This window comes from Rhamphochromis longiceps, linkage group LG15, assembly GCF_057381845.1.
Source record: "Rhamphochromis longiceps isolate RC_006_pf linkage group LG15, R_longiceps_female_GT1.1, whole genome shotgun sequence".
Taxonomy (NCBI): Eukaryota; Metazoa; Chordata; class Actinopteri; order Cichliformes; family Cichlidae; genus Rhamphochromis; species Rhamphochromis longiceps.
Window position 1 is genome coordinate 12,538,312 of NC_140571.1, and position 17,611 is coordinate 12,555,922.

Sequence of the window (17,611 nt, forward strand, 5' to 3'; positions counted from 1 at the left end):
GCACAGTTATTTCCCACCACTCCGCCCTGCTACACTTGATAAATGCCATGAACAAAAGCTATAAAAGCTTAAAGAATGTCTCCGCCACATATCAACATATTGGTTTATTGGCCTTCAGCTTCTCTATATCAGAAAACAATGGCCTGACATACTATTTTCAACAGGTCATACAGCCGAGCCAACAATTAAAGGAAGTTCAAGCTTTGGTTGGGATAGTCTCTCTCCCTTACTCTCTCTTTGCCAGTAAGAAGGTTAAAGCTCTCTTAACACAATAAACTCTCAGAGATTTTTGAGTAAAATGCTCATAATTGTGTATTTTAAAAACAAAAACAAAAAACCATTGACTCAGTGAATGTTTAGAGAAAGCTGAGATCAGGGGTCAACTCGGAGAAGTAAAATAAAAAGCTGCTGTTGGAGCAAAGGGGCCGGTCTACCTCAGAGGCATACCAATGTGACTACTGGCATCGTTCTTCCTGACTGAATTGATGAATTTGCAGCAGATTTGACTGCTATTCTTTTTCCTTAGTTTAGCGTGGGATCAAAAACACAGAGATTCATTTCAGTGCATTATATCCTGATTTGTTGAGAGAAGGCGGTAAAAAAGAACTTGAAATAAAAATGTTGGTGTATCAAAAGAGCAGCTGAGCAGCTCTTCTTTCTTATCAAATTACATTTTTTTAATGAATCTCTCAAATTCAGGCAACTTTGGTTTTGATAGAGAGAGAGGCACCGAAGAAACACTGAGTTTACCAATACAAATGCTGCAGTTAAAGACACGTGCAAAATTACAATCACCATTTTCAGTTGGAGATTTGCCTTTCAATGCCCCTTACAGCCCCAGAAATGTAACTTCTGGTGCAAGGTGGTGGCTTGTCGCCTGGGGTCTCTGTGACGGAAGAAAAAAAAGAAGAGATTGAAATATTTATCATTTCTGAAAGGAAGAAAAATATTTGTGATTGTAATAGACTCTCATATGGTAACAGCTGAAGGACTAACTCCTGCAGTGGTGATCCTTCTTCTACTTTAATCAACCTGAAGGAAATGATGAGAGAGGAAGTGATTACAGAAACACCCCGTCTCTATACCTCCAGGATCTCTGTCCTGAGTAGATAAGCCCCTCCTGTTGCTAATTTCCAGCAGAAAAGCAGGAAATGTGACAGTGTAGTTTTCCGCTTCCATAAACAAGCTGACTGTCAGAGTTAGCTGCCAGCCCTGCGAGCGTCTGGGCTGAGTCTCCTTTTGAGGAAGTCGGACGTTACTGACAGGGAAAGTGAGCAAAGGAGAAGAGGGAGAAAGTAGGGGGAACAGGAAAAGAGACGGGACAGAAAGACAGGAAAACCCATCATAAAAAAGGACAGGAAAGAATTGACAGGAGAGAAGGGAGAAGACGAGGAACAGACAGACTGAACTGAGCTTCAGTCTCTCTTCCTCTCCTTTGACAAAGCAGATTAAGTCATGGCTGCGAACAACACAAATTTCCTTCTGGAAATGCTTCAGCCTGCCGACGTTGGTGAGTTTTCTGAGTTTTCTGAGTTTTCTTTCTCTTTTAGCTGGTGTGTTTCATGTGGTTGCTCTGATTGGTGCCTTCAGGAATTCAAGCTTGAATCGCCTCCTAGAATAGATGTAATATGCGGGCCTGGTGCCTTTTTGAACCAAGCTTTATCATCCAAATTTGAATATTCAAAGAAACCTTTTCAGACTTCTAAGAATGCTCGATCTGTTTGGTGCTCATCTAAGGAGCGTGGAAAGAAAAGCGACTGGACTTCTTTAAGTTTCTTGAGGACGTTTCACCTTTCATTCGAGAATCTTCTTCTGTTCTAAAACCAAATGGTGGAGAGTCCCAGGTATTTAAGCCCTAGTGGGAGTTTTCCCTTAAGAGGGTACTTGACCCACTATTGATCAGGTGCCTCATCAAATGAACAAAGGTGTAGGTCATTATCTGAGTTTTAAGGTGAAACCTCACCCTATCATGTGACCTACTGAATCAATGTTAATGTCAATCCAGTCACTTTTCTTTCTAAGCTCCTTAGATTACCATAACCTGGATGACTGAGAACCTTCACAGACATACTTGCTGCTGATGTTTTCTTTTTTTCAGTTTTCCCTAATGGTATTTCCAGATGACTTTTTACTAGCGTCTGCCCTCCATTTTCCAAAATTAGAGAAAAAAAAACTTGTGGAAATGTGGTCTAGTAACAAAGCAGGTTCAAACTTTTTGAACATTTTATTGAGGGGAACCCGATTTCTTTTCCTGGCATAAGTCCAGTGGTATTTGTCTCATCTGCTACATTCTCTTCCTTCTCTCAAGCATGCTCAGTTGGCTTTATCCAAGGCAAAGTAGCACAGAGCAAGAATATGTCAACAGCTTTTCATTTTTTGTCTGTGTGTGCGTGTGTGGAAATGAAACTCAGTTGGTTTGTTTTCTCCAAGACGCTCAATCTGTTAAACACAGGCAGAGGAAAGCCTATTATTATTTTGTCAAGGGCCACCATATTTCAAGACACGTCTGGCAATTCTCAGTTTCTTCCTAGCACACATTAAATCCCTTGCATTCACAGTGGATTATTAAAAAAAAGACCATAAAGGATATTTAGATGCACTGCATGTGCATAAGAGCAGTGAGGATGTATAACTTCACCAAAGCTGAAAAACCCTCCAACCTGTGCATTAATTGACTGTGTGGATCCAGAAGGATATTTAGATCCAAATTAATTTCTGATGTTGTATTGAGAGCATCAAAAAATGTATCTAAATGTATCTTTTTGTCAATTTTATATGCATTTGTAGAAATATTAACTGGTTGTTCCACACTTGCCACACAGAACTGCAAGCAAGTATTTGTGATACCTGGTAATCAGTCTTTCACATCACTGTGGTGGAATTTTGGCAAACTCTTCTTTGCAGAATTGTTTTAATTCAGCCACAGTGGAGGATTTTCCAGCATCAATGGCCTTTTTAAGGTCATGTCAAAAAAGACTCAATGGGATTTAAGTCAAGACTTTGACCAGGCCACTCCAAAGCCTACATTTTTGTTTTTGTCTATTCAGAGGTGGGCCTGCTGATGTGTTTTAGATCACTGTTCTGCTGCATAGCCCAAGTGTACTTGAGCTTTAGGGCATGAACTGATGGCCAGACATTCTCCTTTAGAATTTTATTTTACTGTTGGTGTGGTGATCTTTTTATGAAATGATGTGTTAGTTGTATGCCAGATGTAAAGGTACTCAAGCCTTCAAGAAATCTTGGGGATCACCAAGATGTTTTTTGGCAGTGCAAGACAAGCCTTTGTGTTCTTTTTGGTCACCAGTGGTTTTCTCCTTGGAACTCTCTCTTGGATGCCATTTTTGCCAAGTCATGAATTCTAAGTGTAACTGAGACATGTGAACCCTGCAGCTCTTTAGATTTTGTCCTGGTTATTTTCTGACCTCCTTCCATAAGTTATGTATGTGCGCTTGGACTAATTTCGGTAGGCCGGACACTCATAGGAAGGTTCACCGCTGTTCCAAGTTCAGATTCCCAGCCTTAAAGCTTTAGAAATGGCTTTATAACCCTTTCCAGACTGATAGATATCAATGACTTTGATTCTCAGCTGTTTCTTTAGATCTTGGCACGATGTGCTGTCTTCTGAAATCTTTTAGCCTGCTTCACTTTGTCAGGCAGGTTCTATTTAAGTAATTCTTTGATACAACAGGTCTGGCAGTAATCAAACCTAAGAGTGGCTTGTGAAACTGAAGTGAACTTCTGAAAAAATTTGGCTAATCACAGTTCATTCATGATTTCACACAGGGAATCATGAATTAACTGATTAATAACAAAATGATGGTTTAATAAATTAAACCATAATTTAAAACTGCATTTTATACTTACTCAGGTTATCTTTGTCTAATATTACAATTTCATTTAATGATTTAAAGCATATAAACAAAGAAGAAAGCAGGAAAGGGAGCAAACACTTTTTCACAGACTTGTAATGGGAATATTTGCGATATAAAAAAGATACTACAGCACAGATCATTTTATAATGATCCTTTTTTAAATGGTATGCTTCTCTCTTCACAGACCACCTGATTATAGCTTTCTGTGCTTCTGTGGCAGTGGGCCTTCTCTTGGGCGCCCTAGTTTATGTGATGCTTACTTGGTTTTCCCGACACAAAGCAGGCTCTGCCAGCATCACCCGCCGCCCGCATCGCCGCTCGCACACTTCTTCCCGCCATCGTCCAGGCTTTAACCGCAGCAGCAGCTATGACCGGCGAAGCAACAACAGCTTAGTGACAGCTGCTTTCACCTTTCACCGCCAGACTTCCTCTCAAGATCACTTTGACGCAATGGCGCATAAATCCAGCTTCAGGGGCTCCACCTTCCACCCGCTCCTCCAGTGCAGCCAAATTGCAAGAGAGGCAGAGGAGGGGAGCCAAACCACACTGCCACGTACACCACCTCTGACTACATCAACTGGATCAGCTCAAAGCGTAGCCCAGCCAGCTGCCACCCCACCAAGACCAGAGTCATTTTGGGGGAACAGTGTCAGAGGTCTTCATGCTACGCAGACCCCACCTCCAGCTTATGAGAGCATAATCAGAGCTTATCAGGAAACCCGAACCTAAGAGGAGTGAAAGCAGCACTGGCTGATACTAATTGGGAGATGAATGGATTTCCAAACTGGACTAAATCTATAATGATTTTTATGATCAGGTGGAGCTGGAGTGGAGAAAACAAAGAGGCCAAGCTCAGCTAAGTGCCCTGCTTAACACAATAACTTCCTGAAATTACATAATTTTTAGCAAATCTGCTATATATTTATAAACATATTTGCCTTTCATCATTAGATACTTTTATACAAAAAAAGAAATTGTAAAAAGTTATTTGAATGGTGTTGCATCCTGTCACTGGTGATTATTTATAATGTAAGGCAAGACATATGCTTTCTCCGTGCAGGTCGTATAATAACTATGCAAGAAAAGATGTAATGATTGTACACGTGAAGCTTAAAAGATAAATAAAAAGTGTGTGTAAGCCTGTAGTTAATAAAGTGCATTAGACTATTTGATGTTTTATCAAATTCATGATGAAAACTTGGTTAAATGGACCTGATGTTTTTTATTTTCTGAATCACATATTCAAGATGATTTTGTTTATGTGTTTGCATGAACAGCACTTGCGAATGTGACATGTGAGAAAATGTGGGCATTAGGTATAAGAATTTTTGTTCTGTATGTTTTGAATGTATTTTACTGGACTCTGCTCTTAAGTTAATGCAATAAAGCAAGACTCAAAAAGGCTTTTCAGTGCAGACATTTTGGTCTGCAACAGGTCTGGAGGGACTCGGCAGGACAACCATTTCTTCACATAAGCTGACACAAAATATATTAAAAAAAGTGAATAATTCTTCCAATAAGGCCTCTGGGTATAAAGAAAGGATACTGAGCAATCTCAAAATGTAATGGGTTCTGTCCTTTACCACTCCACCTATAGCTACTTTCAGCTGCTCCCTTGGTACAAGCACAAATGGGCTTTTAATCTCCAGCTAAAACTGAACCAGTGACCTTTTGCATGGCAAGCAAATGTCTGAACCATTGTACTATGAACTGCTACTATGTTGATTTTCATGAAACCTCTCCAGCACACTTCATAAAAGTCAAGGTAGTCACCTTACAATGCAGTTCAACCTAGCACTCACTCAAATATGAGCTACCAACAGTTCAAGACTATAGTGTTGTTCCACAGTAATGCACTCTAGAGTAAAAAAAAGCCAGAATACAATAATAGTAATAGCTGTGTTAGACTGCTATATTTACAGTGCAGCTGTGCTGTCATTTTTATTACTGTCCTAACTGTTGTTTCCTGAAGAAGGAACTTGTGTACAACAGTAAAGTTTGAAAGGTGAAGGACACAATCCCTACACAGCTCTTAAACTTTACAGGACCAAACGATGAGCAGCACTCGTAATGGCAAAACACATAATCGCTAAGGTATTTACAGCTGACTAAAGCCAGACAGAAAAATAATAATAAAAGCTAACCTAAAACTTAAAAATTTTAAACAATGCAAACTAAAAACTAAACCGAAACAAACAAACCTACTATGGAAACTAAATTAATTAGTTTACCACATTTAATACACACAAAAAAGAACTATACAACCAAATCTAAAAACATGACTCCAAAATGCCAAACTCTTAGCACAATTTTACTGGTCTCACTCAAATATCATTATAAATCCAAGATTTGCACATTTCTGACACACAAATCCATTATTCAACACGCTTTTTTCACCTACAAAACACTGGCCTTCAAAAGGCAACACAATCATTACCAGTTCCTCTCACTCGTCATGCACCTCCTCAAACTCAACTAGAAGAACAATTCAGTCATGTGTCAGAGTATAAAAGAGGCCTCAAGTGTAGAAGAGGAAGACTAGCAGGCAGCGGAGGCCATCGTGGACGAGGAGGAAGAGGAAGGCTCAGCCATGCCAATATTTCCAGTGAAATGTGTGCAGCTGCTCAGTGGGACATTTTGTATTATAGTAACCAATAAATACTTCTTTTGTTACCTTTTTGTATCTCTGCACTGATTTTCTTGGCAATGTTTCTCACTGTACTAACATTACATGGTGGAATTACTGAGTTTTGCCATATACTACATGAAACAGGTAACACTGGTGTTGAGATATATGTAGAACTGTAAATGCTATATTTGGACAAAACTCCCTACACTTCACCAGAACAAGAAAAAATAAACTTACTCTTACACATTTGCATGGATTTAAATATGTAGCTTCATGGCCAAAAATACACAAATAATTTTTATAGTAGTTTCCTGAATTTCTGAATTTGGTTTTTGATGTTCTGTAGGAATGTAAAGGTATGTGCGTGTTGTTTTGGTTAAAGAAATCAGTTTTGAGAAGAAAGAACAATGTTTTGAGTTGTGTTTAAGTTTTTAAAAGTTTTATGATATGTTAAAAATGCAAATAAAATGTAAAAAACATGTAATAACTGTTACTGCATGTAAAAAATACACTTCTGTTTAGATAGATATATTTTGCTCTTTTTGTCAGACCTTCCCACAGATGTCCTCCTATATATATTTTTGTCTTGTACTTATGGAAAAGAGTTGTAGAAAAGACATTACTGGTTTTAGTTCTAATAACATTTTGTCAAATTTTCACTTTAAATAAATCTGGTACATATTTGACTGAGAAAGAGAAAGGAGGTCAAACTCATTTTAAACTGTGAGCCAGATACAGCACACTTTGATCTTAAGTGGGCCAGACCAATGAAACTCTTCTTTCTGTCCGTTCATAATGGGTTATTCGATTATTGAATATTATCTTAATATTTGACAAAGAAGCACAATTTCAACAGAACATCTCAGTTTTTTTCTACATAATAAAGATTCATCCACTGCTGTAGTGAATGAAAGAAATCTATATGTATGAGAATTAAATTGTAAGAAATAAACGTGTAAAATTACAGAAAAGGTTCTGGTAGCTATATCTTTGTCAATCCTGTGATTACAAAACACAAAGTTTTTGTTTATTCACAGAACACGTCCTTTATTTGTATCCATTGTTAAAAAAAAACCCATTAATTTCTGTAGTGAAGAAAAGGAACTTTTCTGATATATTTTTTTTTATTATCTGTTACCTAATTACTTAGGTGTGGCCACATAGGAGGTATTTAGCAGTAAAGATAAATCTGTGATACAAAATTATATTAAAAGTCAAACTAAAACAGACTCTCTTCGCATTTCCTAAAGCTGTCCAGTGAGGCCCGATTGGAGTGTTCATCAGCTTATTTCTGGCCCCTGTGCCTTATATTTGACACCCCTCCTCTAACCCATCTATTCTTATCAGTTTGCTGATATTGCCAAATTTCACATCCATAAATTGCAGTTCTCCAATAAGAAGCCACACTTCCCTATTTTCATGAATGGAAATTAAACTTTATGTGACCACAATTTATCCTTCCCGCAACAAGAAGGCTATAAACATTTTTGATTTTATAATATCGCATTGTAACAGTATTACCGTCTTTATTTGATGCCTCTCTTACTCTCGCCCCTCCTCTTCCCCCCCGTGACATATTTACTTTTTACACTGTCGTTTTTGCGTAATCTTGCAGTTCACACACCGAACCTCTAAAGCGGTCAATAAAAAAAAAACTGTTGCAGTGGATGACGTATTATTTGTGGGACAAATTTATGTTGTGTTTATTTACACCGGCTGCAGTCTTGGAGGACGTTATCGTAGTTCTTTTAAAACGTGTCCATCGATAAATACGGTAAACTCGCTTATCAGAAATGGACATTAATCCACTACATGTCCACCGGGTTACTCCATTAGCCGTTTGGGTGCCTTGCACAGAGCTAGAACAATCATAGCCAAATGCTAACTAATCTCCACCAAGTTAGTGGCAGCTAAGGCTTCATTTAGCTTCACCCGGATTACGTTTGGGTGTTCATGCCAGCTTTGGCTTTATGGCGGAGACTTACCGGTGTTTATGTTATTTACTCAAGTAATTTTAGCCCAGCTGTCAGTTACACCCATCTGTGTGGCTAGCTAACGTTTAGCTAATGGTCTTTGATTATATTAATGCTTTAGATTAGTTCACCATTAGCACTGTCACGAGTTAAATGTTAGCACTGCTAAGTGTTTAAACTGACATGATAACATTAAATGTAATTATCGGGTCGTTTTTGCGTTGACATACCGTTATGTGCCTTATCAGACACTGTCCTCACGTCTGTGACTTGGTCAGATAGGTTGGACAGCAGTCTGGTTAACACACGCACATCTGGGAGGGCACACAGGGGAAGGATGTCCGCAGCCGCTCTGCGCTGGATCCGTTGTCGGAGGCTGAGCACAGCTGGGCCGCCTAGTGTGAAGAAAGTGCTTCAGTGGAAAGATTTAAGTAAGTTATTAGACAAATCAGCAATCTTGTACAATAAATTTCAATAAACACGTTGAAAATAAAGATTTTCCTCTTCGCTGGCATTTAGGGAAAGTTGCTAAAGTAACTGGCGCAGTTGTCTTGGGGTAAGTTACATTATTAAAAGAATGATTTATGCAGCGTGTGAGAGAAGAATGATCTCTGTCCCATAGCTTATTAAACATGCTCCTTTCTGCAGGGGCTGTCTTTTTATTACTTATGAGGTGATAGCCTTGGATAAGGCTGTGACCATTGACACTAGTGCAATTCTTCAGGAGAAGAACAAGTCGTACATCTATCTGAGGGCCACTCCTTCAGATGAAAAAGACAACCTAACTGGAGGTAATTAATGCTATCCTAAACAACCTCATGGGTAACATGACACATTATATATCTTTTGTTGCTGGACTCAGTCACAACTTTTCACCAAACCCTGGCTGGTGTTTGTAGGACAATCCCAGAATAAACAGTACATTTATAAATGCATCACGGAGTCTCATATTTGATGTTTTTGCCTGTTGTACGACTGTGTTTGTAGTTCTACATTTTCTCACTGCATCAAAATATTCACATTCTGTTTCTACATACCTCCATCTAGTGTCGGACGTATTTTGGGACGAATTACACGTTTTGTTGTGAAAATACACAAGGTCAAATGTAGCATCTCCCATTTGGCATTGCAGTATTTCTTCTTGTACTAAATCTGTCATTTTAACCTCTTTTGCTGTATAAATTATTTATATATTTCCACTAGCCTATAAATGTAGTAAGACCTGTTTAGATTTTTAATTTAAATTTACTGGGTTTTGGACATGTTCCTTCTTCCCTACTGTGGGAGGGCATTATCTGACAAATATGCTGAGTGGCCCCATTTTGTTCTTGTATGAGAAAGTGTTGTTGAGTTTTTTATGTTCAGTGGGGCAGTGACATCTGCCTTCATTCTTCCTGTCTTCCCTTTCCTGCCAGGACTTTGGGCCATTTGGTGTTGGGTGATTTTACTTCCTCGACCTTTTTAGTGGAAGCTTTCACAATCAACTTATAAACTCAAATATAAGCGGCTTGACTATGCCGAAACATATGATCATGATCATTTTAAGCAGTAATCACTCATAATGCGCTACTTCACTTTTAACTTAAAATAAATACATGTGAACTTAACACACAACAGTATAGCAGGGAATGTGTTTAGGCTTTCGGGGAGGTGCAAATGCTATAAGGATGAGATGGATTTATAGTGAAAGATAAAAAACAGAATCTTTATTATAAAAATGGAAATATAAATTAATCTGACTCAAATTTGATTAATTAGCCACCTCTACAGGGAAGCATTTCTAAATGGTTTCTGTTGTCTTTATAATGTTATAGAAATGCAGTTCTAAATTTTGTCAAGAGAGTAGTGGCTAGTTGTTTTTTTCTGCATCTCTTCCAGGACTTACACACAAAGCAAGGAGGGAACTTCATAAAGCAGCAAGACGGTTTGTGGAAATATCCTCGAGGCTTTTACTGCAATCACTCGATGGTAAGAAACTAACAAACACCAATTCACCAATAACATAGACAGATACACGATAATGCCCCTAATATTTCTTGAACTGAAAAGTATTATTGCCAATAGCAGGGCAAGTGTTTATGCTCAGAAAACTGTAGTCATTTAGTCAATTTTATGTGACATATGTGCACAGAGACCAAAGGAAACACCTGCCTTTGCACATGCACATCCTGTTTTGAATGCCACATAGCTTTTACAGTGGTGTGGATCTTGTAAAAGTGAGTGGAATAAACAAGTCTGAGATTTTTTGTTTTGTTTTTAGCCACCTGTAGTTTTAAATCCGCAGACAAAAAGTTACATTCACTTTTGTTTACTTTAACCTTTTACAAATTAATAGCTGCCAAATTGATGACACAAGTTTCACTCCTGCAAGGTTTGTACTGTAGCTCATTAGCTCTTGTAGTAATCTAAAAGGTGGTGCAGTAGACACTAGTAGTTAACCTTTTAGTTGTAGTTAGAATTGCTAAAAGGTCCAGTTAGAGGAATTAGTAGAACACGTCTCCACTTTTATTTTGTAAATGTTCAGACGGTCAGTTTGTTCCGTAATTTTGTGTCTTAGAGCACTTCAGTCATGTGGATGCTGACCCACATGAGGTGGCATTGTGGGTCCTGCTGAAGAAGACACAGTCAGCTAACAAAGCCATCAGACTAGAGGCTGTTCAGGAGCTTGCAGACAATCACCACTGGCATGGTAAAGGACCCTAAAAGTTTCCTGTCACGTTAATTTGATACACAACAGAGACCTGCTCTGGTCTTAGATCACACCTGTTTTGAATAATCCAGATTACCAGTACCAGACGGCAGCCCAGGTTATAGACCATCGGACAGCAGTGGGCTTGGCCCGGATGCCTCAGGTAGACCTGAGGTTTTTCCGTCACCCACCTGCACTGCCTGATTTGGAGGAGGTACTCAAATCTACTTTTTAGGATAGTTACCATTTGAATGCCTACCTCACAGATGTGCTGTGATCTTCTCAGGGTTTGTCAGCGGAGGACGGACTGAGGCAGCTTTTGGCATCTCTGCCTCAAACTGAGGTGGACAAATGTGTTCGGTACTTTACCTCACTGGCCCTGAGAGAGAGCACTCAGTCCTTGGCAGCACAAAGGGTAACAATCACAGATGTACACATACATGTACAGTCATTAGGAAGGCCAGGTCTAAAACTAAAAACAGTCACTGGGATGTGATAAAGAAAAAAAGAAGAAGCTAGTTTCTATATCCTGTCATTAACACGTGCGCTTCATTGTTCAGGGTGGTCTGTGGAGTTTTGGTGGCAATGGGCTGCCTTATGCCCAGAGCCTTACCTCTGTTCCTTCTGAGAAGGTGGAGTCCTTCTGTCTGCAGGCACTGGTACAGCACTCAAAGGTAATCATCATCATTGTGCATCCAAAGGTGATTTAGTCTGGAGTCGGTGGCTTGATTATTTACTTACTACTCATTGTGGTCATTGTAGCAGTGTATTAAGGTCAATTCTATGCGCCCGCTGTCTGGATGTTGCCTTGTGGTTAATACTTTGTGATCTGCAGGTAAGGAGCCACTGTGACCACATAGTTGCCAACGGAGGTCTACAGCTTCTCCAGAGGGTTTATCAGCTCAGAACAGACTCTATGAAGATTCAGAGGAACATTGTTCGCATCATCGGAAACCTGGCTCTCAATGAAGGTGCCCATCAGGCCATAGCCCAGTCCGGTAAGTCTGTAACTAATCTGAATAAACTGGAGACAGCTCTGATTATGTGTAATCCTGACTGGGTGCGCTAAAGATGTTATGAAAGTAAGGTCTAAAATATATGTTGTGCTTGTTTCAATTAGAGATTCGATTTTCACCATCACAAAAAATGTGTTTACTTTTATAGTTATCCACCCCAACTTATAAATGTTATCGTACTCCTCACACTTTCCTGTTTTTTTCCCCCTACTTTACCCATAAAACACTTGCAGGCTGGGTGTCTGTCCTGGCTGAGATGATGCAGTGCCCTCACATCATGCAGGCGTCTCACGCAGCTCGCGCTCTTGCAAACCTGGACAGGGAGACAGTAAAAGAGAAATACCCAGATGGCGTCTATATCCTGCACCCACAAACACGTAGCAAGTAGGAAAACAAATTCAGTTATTACATAATGCATTAACGTCATATTATTTTATTGTTATAACCCAACCGTCATCTTTGACAATGTTTTCAATTTCCAGTCAGCCAATCAAAGCAGACGTGCTGTTCATCCACGGGATTCTAGGGGCAGCTTTTAAGACGTGGAGGCAGAAGGACCGCAATGCATTAGAGGAAGAGGAGGCAGCCAAACGCGAAGATGACTATACAGAGTGCTGGCCAAAGGTAACAAAGGCACCTAATTCCTCTCATTACATTAATGGATTGTTTCAGTGTTTTCCAGTGTTTCTGAGGTCTCACACAGCTTAAGATTTATCTCAGTGTTCTTCCGTGTTGTTTTATCACTGTTTATTGTCAGTCATGGTTGGCTGCTGACTGTCCAAATCTTAGAGTGCTGTCGGTGGAGTATGACAGTCATCTAAGTGACTGGATGGCCCAGTGTCCTGCTGAGAATCAGAGGTAAAAAAAACAACAACTATAAGTCTGTAGTTTCTTTATAGGTCTACATGTGATTAAGGTGCTATTCTTGGTAAAATAGAATATTTTTGCAAAGTCGGGTACCCTTGGATTAATTACTCCAACAGATTAAAAAGGGTTGACTATCTGTCTCTCCAGGAAGTCTCTAGCCTACAGAAGTCAGGAGCTGCTAAAGAAGTTAAAGCTGGCGGGAGTTGGAGAAAGGCCTGTGGTCTGGGTAGCCCACAGTATGGGAGGTATTTCTCCCACATCTTTCCTTCCACAAGCATGTCGGACTTTTATGCAGATCCCTTGAATCCAATTTGAAAAACAAAAATTACTAATCTATCCTCTTGCATTTGGTTTCTCTTGCAGGACTGCTTGTAAAGAAAATGCTGCTGGATGCCTTACAGGACCCAGACATGCATGGGTTATTACAGAACACCAAAGGGATTATGTTTTATAGTGTTCCTCACTACGGCACCTTCATGGCAGAGTACTCTGTCAATGTTAGATATCTTCTCTTCCCCTCCATAGAAGTCAGAGAACTCTGTAAAGGTCAGTGAATATGATGAATTCTGCGGTCTATGGAACTCTTTCAGCATCTAATGTGAATTGATGTGTGTGTTTTAAGATTCACCAGCTCTGCGCAGCCTGAATGACAACTTCTTGAACCTGGCCAAAGAAAAGGATTTCAAGGTGCTGAGCTTTGCAGAGACTCTACCGACAAACATTGGACCCATGATCAAGATACTTGTGGTACCAACGCAGTCAGCAAGTATGTAACTCCAAATACTGTAATGTCTGAAATGTACAGCTTAAATATTAAAAAAACAACAACACATAGTTGAAGCAGTGTCTTGCGTCTCATCGTGTTGTGGTTTCAGATCTCGGGATTGGTGAGCTCATTGAAGTGGACGTAGATCACCTAAACATCTGCAAACCAGAGAGGAAGGACTCGTTTCTATACAAACGCAGCCTCCAGTTCATCCTGGACGCTCTGCAGAGCTACATCGCCCACTGACAGAAATCTATGAAAACAATGACACTGAGACCACCTGCTGTATACTTGAAATGTATACTACACTCCAAACCAAACAGAGAAATAACTGCACATTCACATAAAGCACCACAAATGCGATTGCAGTATAGCTAATTTGTGGAAACCTGTCAGTTGTGATAACGATAGCAGGGTGCGTTTTTTGTTGTTGGGGTTTTTTAAGTCATCCACTGAGATAGGTCTCTTAATGCTACATCAGCTAAGTTATAAAGAAAATAACTTATGTTTACAAGTAAATTAAGCACATTGAAATTTTATCTAGATTTCCTTTTATTTTAGATTTATTACCAGCTAATCATGGGATACACAATGCTCATTATCTACTGTATTTACTTAAAAATGCACTGACATTTTGTTGCTACTCATGCAACTCGACTTTTGACCAGAGCAAAGGTTTAAGACTTTATTTTTATATGTATTTGTTTTACTCTAACTATAGTGTGATTATCATCTTATGTGCCAAAACATACTCTTTCCCAAGCCTTACCTCAAGTGGACCTGAGTTCATACATTTAGTTCAGATTGCACATGCAGTTGTATGGGACCGATCAAGCAAATTAATTTTAATACATGTGTTTGCAGCCCCCACTGCCACTAGCAGTCCTAAATGCTGGCAATGAAATGAATAAATGTGTAACGTTTGAGGGTTTATGAGTCTATGCATTTCTATATACAAAGTACAAAATACAACAAAGTACTTGAAACATTCCTCTGGGATTTTGGCCCATATTGACATGATACCATCACACAGGTGCTGCAGATTTGTCAGCTGAATATCCATGATAGGAATATACCACATCCCAAAGGTGCTCAAGAGGATTAACATCTGGTCACTGGAGGTCATTTGAGTTCAGTGAACTCATTGCCACCTACAAGAAACCAGTATGACATGATATGAGCTTTGTGACATGATGTCTTATCCTGCTGGAAGTGGCCATCACAAGATGGGTACACTGTTATCATAAAAGGATGGACATGGTCCAGAACAATAAATGGGTTGAACTAAGGGGCCTAAATTGTGCCAGGAAAACATTTCCTACACCATTAAACCAGCCTTGGAAACCTTAGTTTCCTATTCTTACCTTATTCTTCTGCTGCTGTAGCCCATCTGCTTCAAGGTTCAAAGTTTTGTTCAGTCATAGATGCTCTTCTGCATACATTGAATATAAAAAAGTGATTATCTGAGTTACTGTTGTCTTCCTGTCAGCTCAAAACAGTCTGACCATTCTCCTCTGAGGCATTTTTACCCAGAGAACTCCTGCTCACTGGATATTTTCTCTCTTTTTGGATCAGTCTCTATAAATCCTAGAGATGGTTGTAGCTCAAGTGACCAGCAATTTCTGAAGTACTCGACAATCAGCCCACATTCAAAGTCACCTAAATCACCTTTCTTCTCCATTCTGATGCTCAGTTTAAACCTCAGCAGGTCATCTTGGTTGTCATGTCTACACGCTTAAGTGCACTAAAATACTTCCACGTGACTGGCTGATTGGATATTTGCCTTAAGGAGCAGCAGAGCAGTTGTACCTTATAAGTGGTTTTGAGTGTTTGTGTATATATATATATATATATATATATATGTATCAAGTTGTCATAGTTTTCCTGTTAGTGACAGAAGGAGGGAAATGGCACAGTACTGTATTTTATACTGGATCTTAACTTACATTTTGCATCAATGTCATGATGCAGTTTTTGTAATGGATTTTATGCACTTGGGTACGAATGTTGCATTATTTTTTTCATAATACTCACTCATCTATACACAGCGTAGTTTTTTAAACCCACGGTATTGATATGATACCTTTTACCAAGCACAGAAAAGCAGCACAGAAGCAGCAAAAACTTTTAAAACACGCTAACGCGATATTTGGACATCAGAAGATTGTCCCTTGGCGCACACCTTACATAACCCATCAATGCCTTGAAAACTTAACAGGAACAGCTGGAGATCTCGGGTAGATAAACGGCTGTTTGTTGCTTTATGTTAATCCTTCGCTTAACTGTAGACAGGTATGTACATGAAGTTTGCTCTTTTAGATATTTAAGATCGTGGTATGTAGCAGAACATGCCTGTGGCCATGCTATTTTGAGCTAGTGGTAGCAGCAAAATGCTAACCGGTGCTAAAACAAAGAGCTAGCATACGCTGTACTGGAACGTTTACAAGTATTTTCTTTGTTGTAATGGTAATAAAAGTATTATTAAAATGTCCGAAAACATGTGACGCGTTTATCTGACTGTTTGGTGGCTTAATAATGGTTTAGCTGCCGTAAAGCTGCTTCTACCTGAGGCCTTCAGCTGTCGGTTTGTTTACTGTGCTGCAGGTGTTCAGCTCTTTAATCAGCTTCGACTGTCCATTTCTCTGCACCTGTCAATATGGTCAACGTGCACAAAGGTGTCCTTGTTGAATGGTAAGGTTGTAACTTTGCCAAGAAATATTTGTAGTTAGCTTCACAGAAATCTGTTTTTAAGTAGCCGAAACTTTAACTTTCTCTTCCTGCAGTGATCCTGCCATGAAACAATTTCTCCTGTACCTGGATGAAACGATGGCCTTGGGAAAGAAATTCATCCTCAAGGATCTTGACGACACGCACGTGTTCATTCTTGCAGAGGTGGTTCAAACACTCCAGGAGAGAGTTGGAGAGTTGATGGACCAGAATTCATTCCCCATCACACAGAAATAAACGCAAACTGTCAGGAGAAGTGCTACTTTTTGGCCATGGACTGCTCATGATCTCTGGATAAATGTTTGCAGTGTTTTAACTGCAGACTACAGTGGATTACTGTGAAAATGCTCAAGGAGTTTAAATACATTTTAATAACAGGTTCCAGAATATGTTTTCTTTTTCTTTGCCTTCTTTAAATTGCAGATCAAAGCTACCGTGTTGGCAGCAGCATTTTTTCCCCCCCTTATTAATAATTGATATGAAAGGAGCAAGGATCCGAAGTTAAATAAATTGACAGCTGCTTGCTGTTTAACAGTGACTTTGAGGGTTTTTTTTTTTCCATATTTGGATTAAAGTTGGTCTAAAAATATTTAAAACTGTCTTCTGAAAATTTTGGGATGTTGTTTCTAATGTAAATCAAAATAATACAATTGTGTTTTGAAGGTCATATAATCCCTTTTAAAGCATTTTAAATTGAAAATAATTTGAGGGTAAATAGTCTCTTTTATCACTATGTGGCATCTTTATTTTTCTTTCTTTGTAATGTGACTGGATGAAGTAACTAGATTTATTTAGTATCATTAACGCAAGCTAAGTTTCTCTACATTAGTTATACATTGCACCCCGAAACATACAGAAAAACCCCTCTGATTGTGCACAGAGTGGGAAGCAGGAAAACTGTTTAAAAAGAACGTTGAGGAACCACTTCTGACTGAGTTTTAGGATTTGTCAAGCCAGCTAACAAAAACAAGCCCGGCTGAGTTCAAGCTGCTTTGTAAGAATTGATTTAGTCTTTTTCTGTTTAATTCCATACACACACATAATGAAATACCCAAATTCTTTGCAATGTTAT

At 39.2% G+C, this 17,611-nt stretch overlaps 3 protein-coding genes across 6 annotated transcripts; all 3 read left to right on the forward strand.

Annotated features, from left to right (window-relative positions):
• Window positions 1-1,230: 1,230 nt before the first annotated feature.
• On the forward strand, window positions 1,231-5,275 carry myct1a (myc target 1a). The gene is made up of 2 exons (XM_085382932.1): window positions 1,231-1,510; window positions 4,057-5,275. Exons 1-2 carry the CDS (start codon window positions 1,456-1,458, stop codon window positions 4,599-4,601), a joined length of 600 nt encoding a protein of 199 aa, XP_085239058.1. The 5' UTR covers window positions 1,231-1,455; the 3' UTR covers window positions 4,602-5,275.
• Window positions 5,276-8,150: 2,875 nt separating this feature from the next.
• serac1 (serine active site containing 1) lies at window positions 8,151-15,285 on the forward strand. Of its 3 annotated transcripts, none has more exons than XM_085382862.1 (17): window positions 8,151-8,275; window positions 8,757-8,905; window positions 8,994-9,030; window positions 9,123-9,265; window positions 10,353-10,442; window positions 11,032-11,163; window positions 11,256-11,377; window positions 11,450-11,578; window positions 11,724-11,837; window positions 11,999-12,161; window positions 12,413-12,563; window positions 12,662-12,803; window positions 12,937-13,037; window positions 13,194-13,291; window positions 13,410-13,592; window positions 13,669-13,812; window positions 13,891-15,285. In XM_085382862.1, the coding sequence occupies exons 2-17, from the start codon at window positions 8,812-8,814 to the stop codon at window positions 13,935-13,937; spliced, it is 1,890 nt and encodes a 629-aa protein (XP_085238988.1). In that variant the 5' UTR covers window positions 8,151-8,275; window positions 8,757-8,811; the 3' UTR covers window positions 13,938-15,285. The 3 variants fall into 3 exon arrangements, with proteins under 3 accessions (XP_085238988.1, XP_085238986.1, XP_085238987.1); XM_085382860.1 differs by having other exon boundaries at window positions 13,922-15,250; XM_085382861.1 differs by having other exon boundaries at window positions 8,193-8,275; window positions 8,753-8,905; window positions 13,922-15,252.
• A 668-nt stretch (window positions 15,286-15,953) lies between these two features.
• gtf2h5 (general transcription factor IIH, polypeptide 5) lies at window positions 15,954-17,077 on the forward strand. Of its 2 annotated transcripts, none has more exons than XM_085382072.1 (3): window positions 15,954-16,104; window positions 16,417-16,503; window positions 16,596-17,077. In XM_085382072.1, exons 2-3 carry the CDS (start codon window positions 16,469-16,471, stop codon window positions 16,774-16,776), a joined length of 216 nt encoding a protein of 71 aa, XP_085238198.1. In that variant the 5' UTR covers window positions 15,954-16,104; window positions 16,417-16,468; the 3' UTR covers window positions 16,777-17,077. The 2 variants fall into 2 exon arrangements, with proteins under 2 accessions (XP_085238198.1, XP_085238199.1); XM_085382073.1 differs by having other exon boundaries at window positions 15,984-16,049.
• Window positions 17,078-17,611: the final 534 nt, after the last annotated feature.

What these genes read in the sequence shown, in the direction of transcription:
- myct1a (XM_085382932.1), top strand. Translation starts at nt 1,456, where the DNA reads ATGGCTGCGAACAACACAAATTTCCTTCTGGAAATGCTTCAGCCTGCC. An exon ending in GCTTCAGCCTGCCGACGTTG is followed by an intron (nt 1,511 to 4,056) that starts GTGAGTTTTCTG and finishes CTCTCTTCACAG; the next exon opens with ACCACCTGATTATAGCTTTC.
- serac1 (XM_085382860.1), top strand. Translation starts at nt 8,812, where the DNA reads ATGTCCGCAGCCGCTCTGCGCTGGATCCGTTGTCGGAGGCTGAGCACA. An exon ending in AAAAGACAACCTAACTGGAG is followed by an intron (nt 9,266 to 10,352) that starts GTAATTAATGCT and finishes CATCTCTTCCAG; the next exon opens with GACTTACACACAAAGCAAGG. An exon ending in GGTAGCCCACAGTATGGGAG is followed by an intron (nt 13,292 to 13,409) that starts GTATTTCTCCCA and finishes TTTCTCTTGCAG; the next exon opens with GACTGCTTGTAAAGAAAATG.
- gtf2h5 (XM_085382072.1), top strand. Translation starts at nt 16,469, where the DNA reads ATGGTCAACGTGCACAAAGGTGTCCTTGTTGAATG. An exon ending in AAAGGTGTCCTTGTTGAATG is followed by an intron (nt 16,504 to 16,595) that starts GTAAGGTTGTAA and finishes CTCTTCCTGCAG; the next exon opens with TGATCCTGCCATGAAACAAT.